General features: G+C 41.8%; 1 protein-coding gene across 1 annotated transcript; it reads left to right on the top strand.

Annotated features, from left to right (window-relative positions):
• The first annotated feature begins 9,966 nt into the window (after positions 1–9,966).
• On the top strand, positions 9,967–18,251 carry FRG1 (FSHD region gene 1). The gene is made up of 9 exons (XM_077302132.1): positions 9,967–10,116; positions 11,560–11,627; positions 12,396–12,518; positions 13,096–13,150; positions 14,403–14,517; positions 15,157–15,261; positions 16,702–16,793; positions 16,959–17,069; positions 18,101–18,251. Exons 1-9 carry the CDS (start codon positions 10,055–10,057, stop codon positions 18,135–18,137), a joined length of 768 nt encoding a protein of 255 aa, XP_077158247.1. The 5' UTR covers positions 9,967–10,054; the 3' UTR covers positions 18,138–18,251.
• The last annotated feature ends 211 nt before the right edge of the window (positions 18,252–18,462 follow it).

Below are 18,462 nucleotides of genomic sequence, written 5' to 3'. Positions count from 1 at the left end.
TTCGATATTGCGTTAAGCATGCTGTATTATTAGGAGAGAACTTTTTTCTCTCCTAACACAGGAACGTGCAGTGAGTTCCCTCCAAGGTTCTGGAATTCTATAATTATCAGTTGTTCTGATAACAGGATCCTATGGAACTTTCCCAATAAAAGTGGCCATTTCCTCTAGTGCAAGAGATTCTTCTGCTGATACAAGAGGCTTTTGTGACGCTGCCACAAAGCATTTTTCTGCCTGATGCTCAGGACCGGATTTTCCTATAGGCTAACTAGGCTTCATCCTAGGGCCTCAAGATCAAGAGGGGCCTATATTCCACATTTTTTATAAAGGTTAGTACCAATCACAACATGTTTCATTTAACATATTGAAATATATCACAGTAATGATGTATTTTATTATCTCTCATGTAATTTACAAACTTAAAAATGGGAGGTGAAAGGGCCACATAAGTGGAATAGCCTAAGGCCTCTTTTCATGCAAATCCGGCCCTGCTGATGCTACTTTCCACTGCCACCACCCCACTTCTGCCCTGGAGCCAAAGCAGAAATTCCAGGGTTGTCTTAACAGCATGACAGGCCCTTGAGCAAAGAAATGCACTGTAGCCCTACTAACAGCCTCTTGCAGGAATAAAAATGTAAACTATCAATAAGATTAAACTTAGATTCATCAGTACCGCCAACAAAACATTAAACATTACATTCCACAATTTTCATATCTTTACATCAATATCAATATGCACATAGATTAGCATGGGGCCCTATGCGCGTGGAGGCAACCACCCAGTGTGCCCGTGCATTAAGGCAGCCCTGAGCAAATCCTCCCCTCACACATAACCTGCTTGAAAAAGTGCAGCAAGTCATTCATGCGCTGTCAAGGTAAAAAGGTAAAGGTAAAGGTATCCCCTGTGCAAGCACCGAGTCATGTCTGACCCTTGAGGTGACGCCCTCTAGTGTTTTCATGGCAGACTCAATACGGGGTGGTTTGCCAGTGCCTTCCCCAGTCATTACCCTTTACCCCCCAGCAAGCTGGGTACTCATTTTACCGACCTCGGAAGGATGGAAGGCTGAGTCAACCTTGAGCCGGCTGCTGGGATTGAACTCCCAGCCTTATGGGCAAAGCTTTCAGACGGCTGCCTTACCACTCTGCGCCACAAGAGGCTCTTTTGCTGTCAAGGTAGAAGAGCTTTTGTTATATCTTATACAAAACCATATCCAGGATTAATCTAGGTCAGCTGTCGGCCTAGGGAACCAGCAGTTTGTTAAGCTATTGGGTGGAAGTATTTACAGATCTGTCTTCTGAGGTTCAAATTAGATGATACACTTGGCATCAGTCAGGTTGGTCCTTGCAGTTATATATGCTGTCAGGGAACTAATGTTCCCAAATGCACTAGGGGCTAGCTCAGCTCAGGGTGGGAGTGGGGAGGGAGCATCAGCCTTTCATACCACCATCTTTTCCTAAACTGAAAGGGCTGCAGAGGCCCTGTTGACCCAACTGTGGGTCTTCACATGCTGCAGTCAGTAAAGGTATCCCCTGTGCAAGCACCGGGTCATGTCTGACCCTTGGGGTGACGCCCTCTAGCGTTTTCAGTACCTCAACCTTATTAATGTCAAGCACATAGACTAGTCTGGCCTTGACTAAACCTATGGCAGTCTTGTTATTCCTCCCTTCACATTCTCTAAAAATTGTTGGGGGCAACAGTATCAATTTGAACAAGGTATAAGCTAGAGGTGTGCATTCATCTAACCTGAGCCAAAAGAAATAGTATCAATTCAGCCTGGGGGGGGGGGGGGGGTTTCCTACCATCAAAATGGTTGAGCCTCCCAAAATCCTGGGATTTTTCAGGACCACCAGACAACCAGAATTAAGGCACTTAAAGGGACTGAGATCTGTGTTTAATCTATTCTACCTCTAATTGGTGCTCTCATTTATCTTTCCCACTGTTCAGGGCTTGTTGAATGCTTCTCTTATTTCCTTCCTCTCTCTGCTTTTAAATTCTTATATCGTAAAGGTTTCTTTGCTGCTGGAAAAAAGTTATATTGAGCTAAGTCTTCTTGCAATCCCTTTGTTAAAGGAAGCCTTGCATTATATGACTGGTTTATTACCCCAGCTCAGCTAATATTAATATGCATGATTATGACTGCGCATGTTATGAATACATGTAAAATAACTGAATATTAAGGCGCACACTTTAAAAACATCATCTCATATCCACATCTGCTTTAAGAAACACCAGATGACAGGCACTTAATAGGATATAATGTATAATCAGAAGAAAACCTCAGCTAAGGTTTTTAAAAATAATTTCCTACATTTCCCCCCATTATTTGAAAGAAAACGAGCTGCTCATCTTTGAAACAATCATAGCTAACACTCTGGAGAGTTGTTTATCCTTCAAAAAAAACCCTAGTTGGAAGATCACAGCATCAATAGTTTTCCTCAACAGGAACAGTGGGAGGCCCTGCCTGATGACTCAGACGGAAGCTTTACCTTGAGCCTGAAGAGTTGACCATCTTATATCTGTACTAGAAAAAAAGTTAGGGTCTGGAAGTCCATCAAATGTAGTTTTAAAGAGCTGAGTTGGATTCTGAAAGATTGTAGAATACCTGGGCCGTGTACTCATGGTCACTGCCCATTGAACCCATCAACACGGGAAACTGCCTTATACTGAATCAGGCCCCTGGTCCATCAAAGTCAGTATTGTCGGCTCAGGCGGGCAGCTGCTCTCCAGGGTCTCAGGCAGGGGTCTTTCATGTCATCTGCTGCCAGTCCTTTCTAATTGGAGATGCTTGACAGGTGTGTGTTTTGTTATGGCTGTGTCTGTATGCTGATCTTAGATCGTAATAAAGCGAGTGATTGATTAGTTGATCGATTGACTGAACTGGAGATCCCATGGATTGAACCTGGGACCCTGTGCATGCCAAGCAGAGGCTCTTCCACTGAGCCACATCCACTCCTAGCACACCTGCAGAGGGCTGGCTCTTTTTATTGAGAGTTATCATTACCATCTTCCAGTTGAAAACATACATGAAGAAAAAAAAACAGTGAACACTCCTATAGCTGCGCATTGCAAAAGATAAGTAATGGTGGACAAGCTGTCTTTCACAGAAGTCTGTGTCCTGCTCTCAGGACCAAAGTAACATTACATCAAGAACCCATGATCAGATCTCCAGATTTTAAAAATTATTTATTCATTTATACCCTGCTTTGCACTCCAGTGGGGACTCAAAGTGGCTTCCATCAGCCTCCTCTCTTACATTTTATCCTCACAATCACCCTGGAGGTCAGTGAGGCTGGTCCAAGATCCCCCAGCAAGCTTCTATGGCAGAGCAGGGATTCAAACCAGGGCCTTTCATATCCCAGTTTGATACTCTAACCACCGAACAAACCTTTAAATTTATCAAATTGGGGCCACGGTGCCATCACAGGAAAGGATTCTCTCTCTCCCGAAACACACATACAAGTTTCCAGATTAGTGTAGCAGTTAGAGCAGGCTTTCTCAACCAGGGTTTATGAGACCTTGGGGTTTCTGGATGGCTCTGGAAGGGCCTCCCAAATGGGTGGAAGTTAATTAATTTTGTATATATATTATAAATTTGTTATGCATTTATCGGATATGACTATATAGTCATATCAACCTGCCCCCCCAAATAAAGTGGCCAATGATAGGCTAGAGGGGGTGAGAAGCAGAGGGGCTCCGGGTGGGCATGTACACAGTTATGCAACCCAACCATATGCTTCATGATTGCACCACTTGTGGGGTTTCCAGAAGCCTGAAGGATGTTTAAGAGGTTTCTCAATTGTACAAAAGCTGAAAAAGGGCGAGACTACTGGGTGAGTTGAAGCTGATTACTCTGTCTCATCCTAACCTACCTAATAGGGCAGTTGTGAAGATAAAATGGGAAAGGGAACAATATTGTAACTTGCTTTTGGTCTCCATTAGGGAGAAAGAAGAAGAAGAAGAAGGCACCATCGACTTGCAACCAACTCATAGCTGTGCCATCCATGGGGCATTCCAGACAAGAGATGAGCAGAGGTGGTTTCCCTTGGCCATAAATTATTTCCCAAGCTCTGGCTAAACTGGCCTATGTGGTTGCCACTGGAGGGAAATGCAGGGCATAAAATAACTTTGAATAAACAACGAAATTACACACATCCTACATGGGGGATAAAGATAAGCTTAATACAGGTTCCTGTCTTGTGTCCTAATAATCATTAGAGGACATTAATATCAGAAGATAGCACAGTTTCAGCTTTCCTTCTCCACTAGCATCACCCTGAGCCTAATCCCTCCACCCACCAGAGCAGTTTCAAAAAACAAACATGCGAGTTGATCAGAAAATAGATCCTAGAAAGCACATATAGTTAGCTTAATGATTTAACTGAAGCTCAGCATGCTAAGTCCAGTTGCTTCTCTGCTAGCACAATACTTGGTGCACCATTAATGCTCCAATAATTTTTTTCTGCTCAGTTTTCCTTTTCTAGCTCTAAACGTAAGTTTGTGGTATCAGTGACACCTACTGGAAAGAGTAGGAGTTACCAAAAACTGTGATTTTTGTTGGGCAGGTTGTTTTCTTTTGCAGACAATGCAGAAAACGGTGGCCAGATTTTATTGATAAACCTTCTCCAAACAACAAATATTTAATGGTACAAGGGCTTCATGCTTGTTTAAAATGGAGAGATTCCCAAGGAACTCACTGGATGCCCTTGGGCAATCACCCTCTTTCTTAGACTAATAAGTCTCACAATAAAATCAGAGTCCAGTAGCACCTTTAAGACCAACAAAGATTTATTCAAGGCATGAGCTTTCGAGTGCAAGCACCCTTCGTCTGACGAAGCTTGCGGCCCGGGAAGCTTCTTACTGCGGGAGGGCGGGGAGAGGGAATCAGGGCCAGCCGCGCATGTGCGGGCCGCGCCCGCACATTGTGCATGGCACATTAACGCATGCGCAATGCACGGGCGTGGCCCAATGCTTGGGCGCGGCACGCGGGGCGCGGCCTGATGCGTGGGCACGGCCTGTGGGCGCGGCCCACGAGCGCGGCCCGATGCGCGGGCATGGCCCGCGCCGCAGGCGCGGCCCGATGCCCTGTCGGTCCCCAGCCTCAGAAAGGTTGGGGAGCACTGGCTTATACCTTGAATATAATGTTGAGAGCCTTAAAGGTGCCACTGGATTCAAGCTTTGTTCAGAGTGTGGTACAGTGGTTAGAGTATTGGCCTAAGAGCAGAAAAACCCTGATTCAAATATCTGCTGTCATGAAACTTAGCAGGGTGACCTTCAACTAGTCATTCTTTCCCAGCCTAGCCAACTGGCGGGTCATTGTAGGGATAAAATGTTGGCCATTAATGCCTTAGAACAGCCGTTTTCAAGCTTTTGACTATGGAGGAGTCCCTGAAATGAATTTTCAAGCTTCGAGGACTCACAGAAGTGATGCCAGCCGGCCACAGTTCCCTTTCACACACCCTGGAAGTGACATGTCACCAGAGGTCACATCACCACCTGCACCCTTCGCCCTCCTTTCACTCCCCTCCCACTTACCTTTACTATTACTGTGGCAGCTCCACCTCATGCTGGCTTGAAAGAATGGCAGGAACTGCAGGCCCCTCCCCCTCCAAACCATGACACAACCAACCAGATGTTGCACATGTAATGTTCTGATTGATGAAGGGTTATCATTATTGCAGCTCTTAAAGTTGTACATTTTTTCCATACTGACAGGAATAACGATGACACTCGGGAGTAACTATCACTCTCTTAAGTTACTGAGGTAGCACAATAGTGACAGGGCTATTCTGTGGCCATGGGTGGCTCCTGCTGCCTCCTTCCCAAGAGAACTTACCTGGTGTTGGCAGAAAGACAGCTGTCATATTGCTGGTATCTGCTTGAGATCATGGTATGGGGGTTTTCAATTTGTGTAAACCTTGTTGCCTTTACTTTCATGTGGGGTTCCACACTCTCCTCCATAAGGTGACTGACAGTAAAAGTTCAGTTGGAATTCAGGTGCTTAGTGGAATTGTTGAGATGTCCAGTGAAGCTAGAGAGATCCTGACAAACATTGAACCTGAAAATGAAACTGGATATGACAAAACTATCAGATACGACATTGATAGAGGTGAGGTTCAGTTGGATAAGAACAGGGATAAGGTACCTGAGGAAACTGTGGAGATCATTGTGCAAAAGGTTGTTAGGATAGAAAGGGAGACCGAAACATCTGAGGTGGTTTAGATGAAGGAAATAGTGAGGAATGGGAGAAAATGTTACTGAAGGATACCTGTGATGGTAGTGGAGTATCCTGAGGCAGCTCCAGCATGCCCAATATATGTAAAGGACATTTTGGGGAACGTAAGGCTTTAGAAAACCATATTAAAAGAGTACGTGGAGGTGAAGTAATGATGTGTGCGTATAGAAGTGGTAAGGTTCAATCTGTAAAGTGGATGTAAAAGTAAGACTATGAGAGAGGTAGAAGGTGCTTTTGGATGAAAAGATTTTGAGTTGCAGTTTATGATGAACAGTGGACTATAGAAGGTATAGACATCCTGTAGAAAGAGGGGGAGGAAAGAATTGAAGTGAGATTCATCTGGAGAGCTTTAAACTGGAGAATTAAATACCAATGCCCTGCCTGGGAAGGACAGGTCAAATAGAACCAAGGGTAAGAGGATTCAGTTGCCTATATACCAATGCACAAAGCACCAGCAATAAAAAGGAAGTGCTTGAGCTTCTTATGCAGACAAAGAGATATTATTCAGATACAAAAACTTGGTAGAATGATTCCCATGACTGGAATGCATTAGTGGATAGAAATGAGTTGTTCAAAAGAAACAAAAGGTCAAAGAGGTGGAGTGTGTTAGGAGAGGGCTTGTCAGTCAAGAGATACTAGAGAAGAGTGACACCTTGTTGGAAAGTACCTGGGTGAAGATAAGGGAGAGGAAAACAAAGGGCCATTCCGCACCATGGTCTACCGTATTTGCCGGTGTATAAGATGTCTGGGCGTATAAAACGACCCCTCAACATTTCCACTCAAAATACAGTACTATGGGCAGCTATGTCTATCCCAACTGAAGTGCACCCGGTGTATAAGACGACCCCCCCACTTGGAGGCATGTTTTTCAGGGGGGGGGAAGTAGTCTTATACGCCAGCAAATACTGTATGTAGCAAATTGGTTGCGGGACGAAAAACGCCATTTTAAATAGTGGAATTCGTCGTTATGCATACCTGGCTTTGGAGTGGAATCCAGCTGCATTTCTATCGTTTCCCACAGGTTTCCGGTCTCTGCAAAAATCGCTAGCCAGGAAGCGATATTGCCGAGCTCGTCCCGCCCCTGGCCATCAAGCAGCCAATGGGCAGCCGTTATCATGATCCCAAAAAGCCCCTTTCCCTTTAAGGAAGTTTAAAAAAAAAACACGTTGCAACGAATCTGCGTTGATTCATTGCAACGGAGAGACCCATCTAGGTAGCAGGTGGTGTCTGAGCTGCCGTTTCATCGTTGCCACGCTCCCCCCGAGTGAAAAAAAAATAACCCCCCCCCCGGCACGGGCGTGATTTTCGGCCGAAAATACAGTAAAAAATAAAGGGAAAATAAACCAGCAAACAGGGCTGTGTGTTGTTTCATGCTTGGTGACTTAAAACAGCTCTGCAGCCAGGGAACCCTCTCTGGGTAAACGAAGGCTCGCCGGTGTGTTGATCTCCCCTTGCTCGGAGAAAAAAAAATGGTGATCGCTTCGCTGGAAGATCAGAGGAGAGAGCTAGGGGGCGGGACTTTGCAGAAACCGCAACAATGGTAACGCACAGAACGTTTTCGCTAGTGTTGCTGATTGGTTGCAAGAGTGTAGTGCTTTCCGGAGGGTGAATCCACTTTTTGGGATTTCCCTGAAAGTGCTACAACGAAGCGCTTTTTGCGGATCGGTTTCAGGAGTGTTGCAGATTGTCAACGACGTTGTGCATAATGGCAAAACTGTAGCGATTTCAATTTGTAACCATTGTGCTATTTTGGACGAGTGCGGAATGGCCCAAAGAGTATAGTGGTTGGTATCTGCTACAGACCACCTAACCAGGGTGAAGATGTAGATGCTGCCTTCCTGAAGTGCTTGATGGAATATCCTAGCAACAGGACCTTGTAATTATGGATGATTTCATTGCCCTTATGTGTGCTGAGAAACAAATTCTGCTAAGCATCTGGAAGCGGGAAACTTTCTGACCTGCCTTGCTGACAATTTAATTTATCAAATGGTGAAAGAACCTATGAGAGGCTCAGCCATACCTGACAATACTTACCAACAGGCAATATCATAGGATAGTAAGATAGTATTGGGGAGTAAAGATTTTGTAAAATGAAGATAAAAAGACAAGGGTGAGCAAACACAGCGGATTCTAAAGAACAAACTACTACAATCAGTATCCAGGACATGCTTTTTGATAAAAGAAAACACTTTTCATTTGCCCAATAGAGAAATATGCTGATCCAACATTCCAACTAACATGAGCCTGAGATTATGCTCTCCCCTTAATTAAATTTGCCAAAAATAGAATCCCCAAATAGGAGGAGGTCTTAATCTGCCCAATATTTAACCTATTAATTGATCATTGAAGTGGGTCCGATTTCCTGGCCTGGGTGAAAGCTAAAGTTTTAGATTTATGCAATAAACACAAACCACTATCACAACCTGGCCTAAAACAGGCAGGGGAAAAGGCATCAACTAGTAACCAAATAATTATAGGCAGCTACAGGAAATGGTTACAACATCAGCATAAGAAAAAAAAAACACCCCCATATTCAAAGCTGCATATAAAAATTGTCTTCTTTTTTATTCTAGTTGCATATATAATTTGGCAATAAGGTGCTATGGTTTGTTCCAACCTGTTCTGGAGTGTTTTGGAGGCATTTTACCCCCAAACAGGTTAATATTCACAATATTTCTGCATTTGGAGTTCCAAAATGTTATTTTGGCATGCCTTAAATACCTCCCACTGTTTTTTGAGGCACTATTTGTTCAGTGCCCATTCCAGAAGCATTTTGGCCTGGAAAGAATTAATAAATGTGTGGAAGCTCCACCTTTTCATTTCAAAAATATTGTCCTTGAGTGTCTGTAATGCATCCCACTTTGTGTGTGTGTGTTTTGGTTGGTACTCTTGTTTGTTTAATGCCTGTTCTGGTGTGTTCAAGAGGCATTTTGGCCTGAAAAGGGTTAATAAAGGGGTGAGCGTTCCACTTTTTCATTTCTAAAATATTGTTTCCAAGTGTCTGTAATGCACACCACTAGTTTTTGTGGTACTCTTGTTTGTTTAATGCCCTTTCAGCTTTTACCCTGTCCGCGCTTGCTAAATCTCTGAGTTCTTGCTTATACCCAGAATTGAATCTCCTTGGTCTGGAGGTACCACTGGATTCAGTTCTCACATCTGTTTGTTACCCCTTATATTTGTATGCTAATTTACTCCTATTCACACATCTTACAAACAGCTGAAATCCAATCTCACCTATACTTGTTGCCTAGTTAGGTATCTTGGCTCTCTCTGGCTGCCCTTCCAGGCAACCCGCCCCCACTCCTTTCTCTACCTACTTGTAATGATTGAGGATGTCTCGTTACACTGTACCTGAAGAAATGCGCCTGCACACCAGAGCGTCTGCCTTGAGTAAAACTTTTGTTGGTCTCAAAGCAGCCCCTGAACTCGAACTTTGTTTCCGTGTGACCAGCGCTTCCTAACTGCATCCCACGTATCATCAAAACTGCAAAGTCCCCTTCTCACGTACCATCGCATGAAACGCACAAACCTAATGGCCAAATCCCAGTGTTAATGCATCGGTTGTAAACGCCACAGACACACCAGCGGCCCCTTAGACAAGCCAACAGGCACGTATACTGGCGCAGCCTTCAAGGCTTTACTACCCTCTACCGACTTCGGTAACTCCGCTCGCGCAGGCACGAGCGTCAATTTCGGCACTGCGCATGCCCGGCCATTGGGGAGACAAGGCCATATAGTTTGTCCTTTAGGAGCCACCGTAGGGCTGTCGCAGAACTAACGTGTCTGCTGTTTCGTCGCGCTATTTCCGCAGTCCCTGGACAGAGATGGCGGAGTATTCTTGTGTGAAATCGACCAAGTTGGTTCTGAAGGGGACGAAGTTAAAGAAGTGAGGGGGTTTTGTTCCCGTTTGGATTTTTCTGTTGTTAGGGGAAACTAGACTGTCTCCGGCGGGGCTCCGAGCATGCTTTCAGCACTACCTCTACCGTCCTCTTCCTAGCTGAGTGCCTCTGAGCTTGCACAAAGTGTCTTTTCCTCATTGCTGGTCCGCACGTGGCTAGAGATAGGCCGGGATGTAATTTTGGGAATTAGTTTGTGGAAAACTGAGTTTTTCTCTGTTAAGAGCACGAGAACTGGAACCTGCCATGAACCCTTGTTCTGTTTTCCACAGCCAGAGGCGTCTGTGAGTTCACGGCAGCGCAACGGGATGGCGAGCTTCCCTGTTATGTGTGCCCCAGAGGCCAGGGGCTGTGGCTGAGCATCTGCTCGCCCAGGTTCAATTCCCTGTTAAAACTCGAACAAAAAGGATCAGATAATAGTTGGTGTGAAAGAACTCTGAAGACTGCTGCCTGTCAGAGTAGACAGTAGTAGACCAATGACTAAGTGTGGTAGCATCTTGGTTCTTTATGGTCATAGTTAAGGTAGATATTTCTCACAGCTAGGTTTCTCTATGTTCTTCAGATTTCTATATGGGTAATATTTCAAACAAATTATTTTAGGTATGCAGGAATCCATTGCCTTTCCCCTTGCCCTGCCTTACAGGTGAATGGATTGTTCTCCTGAAAAGAAGCAATCTCTTGGGAAGGGATGGGGGGGGGGGGCAGTAATGCTCGGATGTTGGCTATCTACTTGGTATGCAGAAGATCCCAGATTCAGTCACTGGCATCTCCAGTTGAAAGGATTAGATAATAAATAAGATCTCAACTTGAGATCCTGAAGAACTGCTGCCAGTCTGAATAGACAGGACTGATCTTGATGGAGCAATGTTCTGATTTAGTATAAGGCAGCTTTATGTGCCTGAAAGTATCTCTGAGTGTCTTCTGGGTCAATTTGAACCTTTGGGATTGTAGGATTCTAGTGTATCTTTTCCCATATAGCCTTTTTTCATGGATCTGGTAATCACTTCCCTTTTCTTTGCGTAAGCAATCTTCATGTGTACTATTTGCTCCCTGTGTCTACTGTATAAAATGCTGCATCATTTGGGGATTTACATTTATGTTATTGCTGTTCCAAAATGAACATTGGTGAGGTGTGGGGTTAAGGATTCCCATTTAATAGTTCATACTGTCTCCTTCATGTACAAACCCAGGAGGAGTTTGAGAAAATTGCTACCAAAGTATATTATCATAGGTTATCATAAGAAACAAATCTTATTGTTAAGGTTTGGGGTTGGGAATACACACTCTGGGTTAAGAAACGCAAATGAATGTACCTTACTGGTAGGAATTTACCTTGGCCATATCCATCCTCTTCTCAGTGAGCTCTAAGAATAGTTATTATATGTGGAACCCAGGTATTGTATGTTAACATTTTCTTGTGATGCTTCTTGTAGTAAGAAGAAAAACAAAGACAAAAAAAGGAAAAGAGAAGAAAATGCAGAAGATCAGCTTGATATTGTTGGTGAGTTGACTTTTCCATTGACATGAGGCTACTTGATGTGATGGGTAGAGATCTTTTCTAGTTAACAAGCATTTGTTATTTTCCAATGGAACAGAATTATAATTTTGACAGGAATGTACAGCATCCTATTATGCTAGCATGATATCGCTTGTCACCTTGCTCTGGTGTAGCTATTTAGTATAGTCCTTCCAGGGCACATCTGTACTCATCTAGCACGTTATAGCATTTGAATGTTAAAGAACATTGAAATGATCTTTTAAAAATCCAACAACTGGGCACCAGCAACATCACAGATATACTTAACTGCTTGATTTCAAATCAGTTTGTGAAATTGCACATGAGAGTATATGAAGCTGCCATATCTTGAGTCAGACCACTGGTCTATTATGGTCACAAAGCTACCAACTCCATACAGTTTTAATCCACTTGCAGTTTCCCACTCATTACAGAAACTGTGTTCACATTCCCCAGAGCATTGACAAGTATGAATGCTCATGTTACTTTCAAAAAAGTTATCACTCCCTTAGGCTTTTGTCATAATAGGTATTGTCATACCATAACTAAAATTATAATGTGTGTTTATTTTGGTTAAATTATCATTTTGTGTTGCACTTAGCTTTTTTCTATCTCTTGTGCAAAAATGTTATAATGCAAAGTTATTTGAATGTTTAGTATCCCTGAAACATTTTCTAGGAGCAGCTGTAATGGGTGTACTTTGAAACAGGTAGCAAATGAGTTCCTGTTTTGTTTTTTGTGTTGTTTTGTTAGAAGGCTGGTGGAAAGTAGCAAATTTTGGTGAAATCACAGGAACTGTAGCAATAGAGATGGGACAAGGAGCCTACATCAACGCTCTTGACAATGGGCTTTTCACACTTGGAGCACCTCATAAAGGTTGGTATCAGCAGACCTGGAGGGAAGGTTTTTCTTCATAAGATAAGCAAGATGGCACCAAGCAAAAATATATGGGGATGAGAATTCTACAGGGGAGCTGCACCAGTGACACTTTAAGGACTGCCAACATTTATTCCAGTATGAGTTTATGTGAAATGAGTTCTGCCTCATGAAAGCTCAGAGTTTTGTTTTGGAACACTAGACCAACACAGCTAATCTGCTAGCATGTACACTAGGGAAAATAGTGAATAAATGATTGAGAGTGCGGTGAAGTTGTTAAAGAGCAGCAAACTCTAAATTGGAGAACCAGTTTTGACTCTTCACTCCTCCACATGCAGCCAGGTTAGTGACCTTGGGGTAATCAGTTTTTTTAGAGCTGTTCTCTCAGAGCAATTCTCATAGAGCTTTTTCAGTTCCACCTTCTTCTGTTGTGGGGAGAGGAAGGGAAGGTGGCCGTTAGCCACTTTGGGATTCCTTCAGGTAGTGAAAAGCATGGTATAAAAAAAAACAATTCTTCTATTGTACATCAGTCATCATCAACAGGATTCTCCAGTAGGTCTCTTTTTATCACTTTCAGATGAAGGTCCTAGCCCTCCTGAACAATTTACTGCTGTCAAGCTATCAGACACAAGGTGATTACTCTCCTGAACTTTAAACCAGCCATTTTCCTAAGGCATTCTTGAGTTTCTCTATCCAGGAAGGATCAAAACTCATTTAAACTCTTCAGGACTGCTTCCTAATAATAAATGAGAAATAATATTCAGTTTCTTTAAAATACTGGTATTAAACACATGCCTGTATCGTAGGTGACACTCAACCAAAGTTTATGACACAGTGCGGTGTGAGTCTAGATAAAGAAAGTCTTTGACAATTAAAATTAATGTACTTTGTCAAGTAAAGTTTGCTTGCTTGCTCGGTGGGGGGATCATCTTGTATAAGCTATTCTGAAGCTACACAGGACATAACAACTCCTTCTCCTGCCACTGGAAACCTGATTCCACAATGCCATTTTTTGATATTTCAGTACACAGTGCCATTATACTTAAACTATATCTTTGTAAGCACATGAACCAGAACTTTGCCTGAAAAAAGCTAACACCTAAAAAGCTCAGTTCTGTGCCAAATACGACTTCTCAGTGTTTACTTAAGATTGCGCAAAGAGAGAGAGAGCTCTTCCCTTGCTTCCCAAGAATGCCATTTAAAACTAAAAATTGCTTCTAGATCTCATGGCAGAAACAAGCACGAGAAAAGGCTGCAAAGTGGAATCCTGTAAGAAAGAAGCCAAATGTATTGATTCCCAGCTCGATTCCCAAGTTTCCAGGATCATGCCTTGTGCTAATACAAACTGACTGCTGTCCTCCCAACCTTGTTTCTTAGTATTTAAAATAATGTTAGTGTAGTCTGTTAAACTCACACCTCATCCATTAAATGGAGATACTGGGACAATACTACAAGTTTCTATCTTAACTTACGTTAGTTTTAAATTTTGTACCTTCAAGGTGCCTTTTCCACTTCAACTGCCTCTGTGTGTCTGTGTGAACCTCTATGTGTCTGACATAGAAGCTCAGTGTAATACAGAAGATACTGGGATACATTGCACTTGTCAGTTAATGTGGAAAGTTGCCCAAACCAGTTGGGCTTTACTGTTTTCTGGTGTGACTTGAGTATACCAATGCACGAAAATGTAACCAGGGTTCTCCTGCAGCTGTCTGTTTGCAGGAAAAGATCAATAGTGATAGGCAGGTTGGGTTAAGGAAGTCTTGTCTAGCATCATCTCACTGCAGAATCTCTGATTAACTTTGAAGGAGCACCAGTGTTCCCCTAAGTCACATGATGAAGTGATAGTTGTTAATGCTGTTGCTTTGTTTTCATTCTTTCTTTAAGAATTGCACTGAAATCAGGCTATGGCAAATACCTTGGTATCAATTCAGATGGACTCGTTATTGGACGTTCTGATGCAATCGGTTCAAGGGAGCAGTGGGAACCGGTCTTTCAGGAGGCAAGTGCCTTAAAATAGTTGGTCCTAGCAAATAATGTGTTGGTCTGGGATTATACTTGTTTATTATTTCTGAAAGAACTTGAATAAAGCTGTTTGTATTCTGCAATTTCTCTCTAGCACGCAGAATGTGGTATGAGGGGAAATGATTGCTTTTCATTGTTGACTTTATCATAGTTGGGTAGAATTTAGTTGAGAGCTGTCAATCATTCATCCATTCCCTTTGAGCAAATTATCTGAGTCCATGCATAGATATTGTGAGTACATTGCAAACATTACTGCCAATTAATAGTAAAAATCAACTAGTATCCAGTAAAAATCAGTTCTCTGACATGCACTGTAAGGCTTTCAGAGGTAGCTGTTCTAGTCCAAGACACTAACAGTTTTATATCCTCAGAAGCAAATTCCAGTATGTTATACATATAGCTGACATTAATCTGCAAACGCTACAGGTGAATTCTAAATGCCATTTGAAAATGCAATCATCAACTGCTAATTTTGGGTCTAAAAATCAATATACATTACTGTATGTTTTAAGTGGAAATTATTAGGTTTTGAAATTTTGCTGCCATTTTGTTTCAAGACAGTTAACCATATTGTGCACAAGATCATTAATTTGGTTTGGTGGTTTTTTTTTTCCAGGGGAAAATTGCTCTGTTGGCAGCTAACAGCTGCTTTATCAGATGTAATGAAGAAGGTGATATAGAAGCCAAAAGTAAAACTGCAGGTGATGAGGAAATTATTAAGGTAATCTGAATGAGCTGTGTATATAGCGGTTTTCACATGTGTGTACTTTTCAGAACAAAATGCAGAAAGTGTAGCACACGTCCATATGAAATACCTTCCACAAGATAGATAATTTATTTACGGTCATTGATCAGCATCATCAAACAAAGTATAAATAAAACCTCATACATTGTTATAGCATTTTAACAGCCAGGACATTCAGCATCAGAATATAAACAAAGCCACAAATATTATTACAGCATTTTGACAGCCAGGTCACTCATCAACAATAACCAATGATTTCTGCACTCTGCTGGCAATGTAGCAAACCTTCACCACCATGTAAGAAATAGAATTATCTTTATCTGCTGGCAGGGGCTCATGGGAATTGTAGTGAATGGACATCTGGAGGACCACAGGTTGACTACCCTGAATTAGATGATTATCTGTAAGTCCAGATAGAATGGGCAAAATTAAAACTGCTTCTGGCAACCCTATAAAAGTCATAGTAAAATATAGTGTGGGCAACTGATTCAATTGCACCTGAATTGCAAGGGCATATAGGTACACACTGCAGTCTACCACTTAGCAGTGCTGATAGAAATGCGTTGAACCTAGCCCTTGAAAAAGCCCATCGACATTTAGAAAAGGTGATAGGTGTTAAATATGGTGTGGTAGAAAATCCCTTCCAGGACTTTAATAACCTATATGGGCTTGGGAGGAGGGCTATCTCATTTTGCAGCTCAATATCCATAAGTCATTGATAAACTTACATGTTTTGCTTGCCTATACCCCATTCCTGGGTAAGGGAATGGCAAACCAACCTGTATTGAGTCTGCCAAGAAAATGCTAGAGGGCATCACTCCAAGGGTCAGACATGACTCGGTGCTTGCACAGGGAATACACCTTTACCTTATCCCATTTCTAATAGCTGATCAGGAGCTAAACCAATTTTAAGAAGTTTATTATTTCTGTACACCAGGCGGGTTGTGGGTTAACTGACAAGAAAAAAGCAATAAGGCCTACAGGTTGAAGATTAATTTTGAGCCAATAATTAAATGCCTTCCACATCTTTAGGAAGCAAAGGACTTCCTTTACGCTACAAACCATAGTCTCATCAGCTTCTGTTTCAACTGGTATGCATCTCAGACCTGGAATCAGGGGAAAAGGTTCTAGCTAAAACACATGCAAACATTGTATTCTAGTTGTTCCCCCTCTGCTATGAGCGTTCCTAGTATTTTATTAGTCATAGTAATGGACAGTTTGTTAGAGAGAGAGACTTCTTCTCCTTGTATTATAAAAAGAAATTACAATAGCTTGTTTTACTAAGTGAGTGTTTGTAATGTTATGATGCTTAAAACCACAAAACTTTTCAAAATTCCTGGGTCAAGAAGTTTTGTATTCAACTTTTTGGCATCAACTTTAGATAAGCCACATTTTCCCCCTCCTTTTGTTATTTAGATTAGAACATGTGCTGAAAGAGAAGCCAAACAAAAAGATGACATTCCTGAAGAAGACAAAGGAAACATTAAGCAATGTGAAATCAACTATGTGTACGTAAAAAGAGGATTTCTTGTCCTTCAGTTAAAAAAAAAAAGCAAGAAAACTTTTTCAAGCTGTTTTGGACCATAGAATTAAAATTTTAGCTTTCAGTTCTAGTGGGCATTGATGGAATAAATGTATATATTTATGTTTATAGACTGTAATTTCCTTTCCAGAAAGAAATTTCAGAGTTTTCAAGACCGCAAACTCAAAGTAAGCCAGGAAGACAGTAAAGCTCTCAAAAAAGCTAGGAAGGAAGGCAGTTTTCACGAAGCCCTGTTGGACAGGTATGTCTTCCATTTGAATACCATCTCTATGGTCAATGAAACATTCTCTAACTCTGAGGCATAGTCTAAGCAAATAGCTGGTGGAAATTATAAAACCCTGAATTGTGCCAAAGAGTGATAGGAAAAATCCGTTTGCTGGGTTTGAAATATGGCGTAGTATGCCACCAGATATGGACTCTTTTAATTCATCTAGGTTGTGCCCATGTGGACAATGCTGTATAGAATCAATTACACATGTTTTCTTCCACTGTCCATTTTATTCTTCGATCCGAGCCAAATTTCTTAACTCACTGCTGTGTAAAAGAGAACTGCATTCGGATGAACGTAAGACTCAGTTTCTTTTGACATCCCAGAACCCTGATATAATTGAACCAGTTGCAAAGTTTTTATATCTTGCCATGAGAAATCATGAATGTATTATGTCTAAAACATGATCTTTGCCTTTGTTCTCACTAGCAGTGGATCCTTTTGCACTTTCCCTTCTTATATTGTACTTTTATATGCTATTAAAGGCTTGTTGTTGTATGCCACCAGAGTTACCAAGTAGGGGGTGCATAAGTGTAAATTTGCCACTAGTCTACCCAATTTTCTGTCATAAAAACTAACATTTTCAGCAGCAGCAGCCATTCATGCAGCTTTCAGCTATATAAAGATAGTCTGTGTCAAAGATTGTTGCAGCTTCTGAGATTTTTTTTTCCTTAAAGAGAAATGTACTAGAATAGAAGTTGCTTCCATGATCATTCCAAAGGCCTATATTGATAAATGTTCTATATTGATAAATGACATAACTGCTTTTAAGGCTAGAGAGAAAATCTTCTGGCTTTAGCTGTGCAATCTGCGACAGAGTGATTATTTTCGGAGCCTGGTAATTCTACTTTAGTTCACCTAAAACTGGACTAATAGAGTAGAACCTCTTGCTTTTAAAGGTTCTATGCAAAGTGTATCAAAATGCTGCATCTTCTTGGTTGGCATTTAGAAGGAGCAGACTTACAAATCATTTTAATCCTTTTTTCCCCCCTTTTCTGTTACAGGAGATCAAAATTGAAAGCTGATCGATATTGCAAATAGCCCAAAGAGTGCAGCTTCTCTTTGCCCGCTTTATTAGTGTCCATACGTGTTGTGAATATAGCCTGAATAAAACATTTTAGTGGAGTACAATTAAAACGTTTTCTTCTTTTTGAAGTGTTCTTCGTTGTTGTTTTTTTTAGTGAAAATGGTACCAACAAATATATGTATTTCTGTTTCAAGCCATATTATGGTCACTTTGGATCAAGTATTCCCATTCAGACCTCCATTCATTTTTCTCTTGACTGCCCTCTTTGTCTAAAGATCATTGCATGCCCATCTGCACCCCCACTGCTCCCTCTTTGCAAGTGTTTCACCAATATCTGAA

Source organism: Paroedura picta, chromosome 10, assembly GCF_049243985.1.
Source record: "Paroedura picta isolate Pp20150507F chromosome 10, Ppicta_v3.0, whole genome shotgun sequence".
NCBI lineage: Eukaryota > Metazoa > Chordata > Lepidosauria > Squamata > Gekkonidae > Paroedura > Paroedura picta.
This window is presented reverse-complemented; position numbering and strand designations above follow the sequence as displayed.

What these genes read in the sequence shown, in the direction of transcription:
- FRG1 (XM_077302132.1), top strand. Translation starts at nt 10,055, where the DNA reads ATGGCGGAGTATTCTTGTGTGAAATCGACCAAGTTGGTTCTGAAGGGG. An exon ending in AAGGGGACGAAGTTAAAGAA is followed by an intron (nt 10,117 to 11,559) that starts GTGAGGGGGTTT and finishes TGCTTCTTGTAG; the next exon opens with TAAGAAGAAAAACAAAGACA. An exon ending in GGGAACCGGTCTTTCAGGAG is followed by an intron (nt 14,518 to 15,156) that starts GCAAGTGCCTTA and finishes TTTTTTTTCCAG; the next exon opens with GGGAAAATTGCTCTGTTGGC.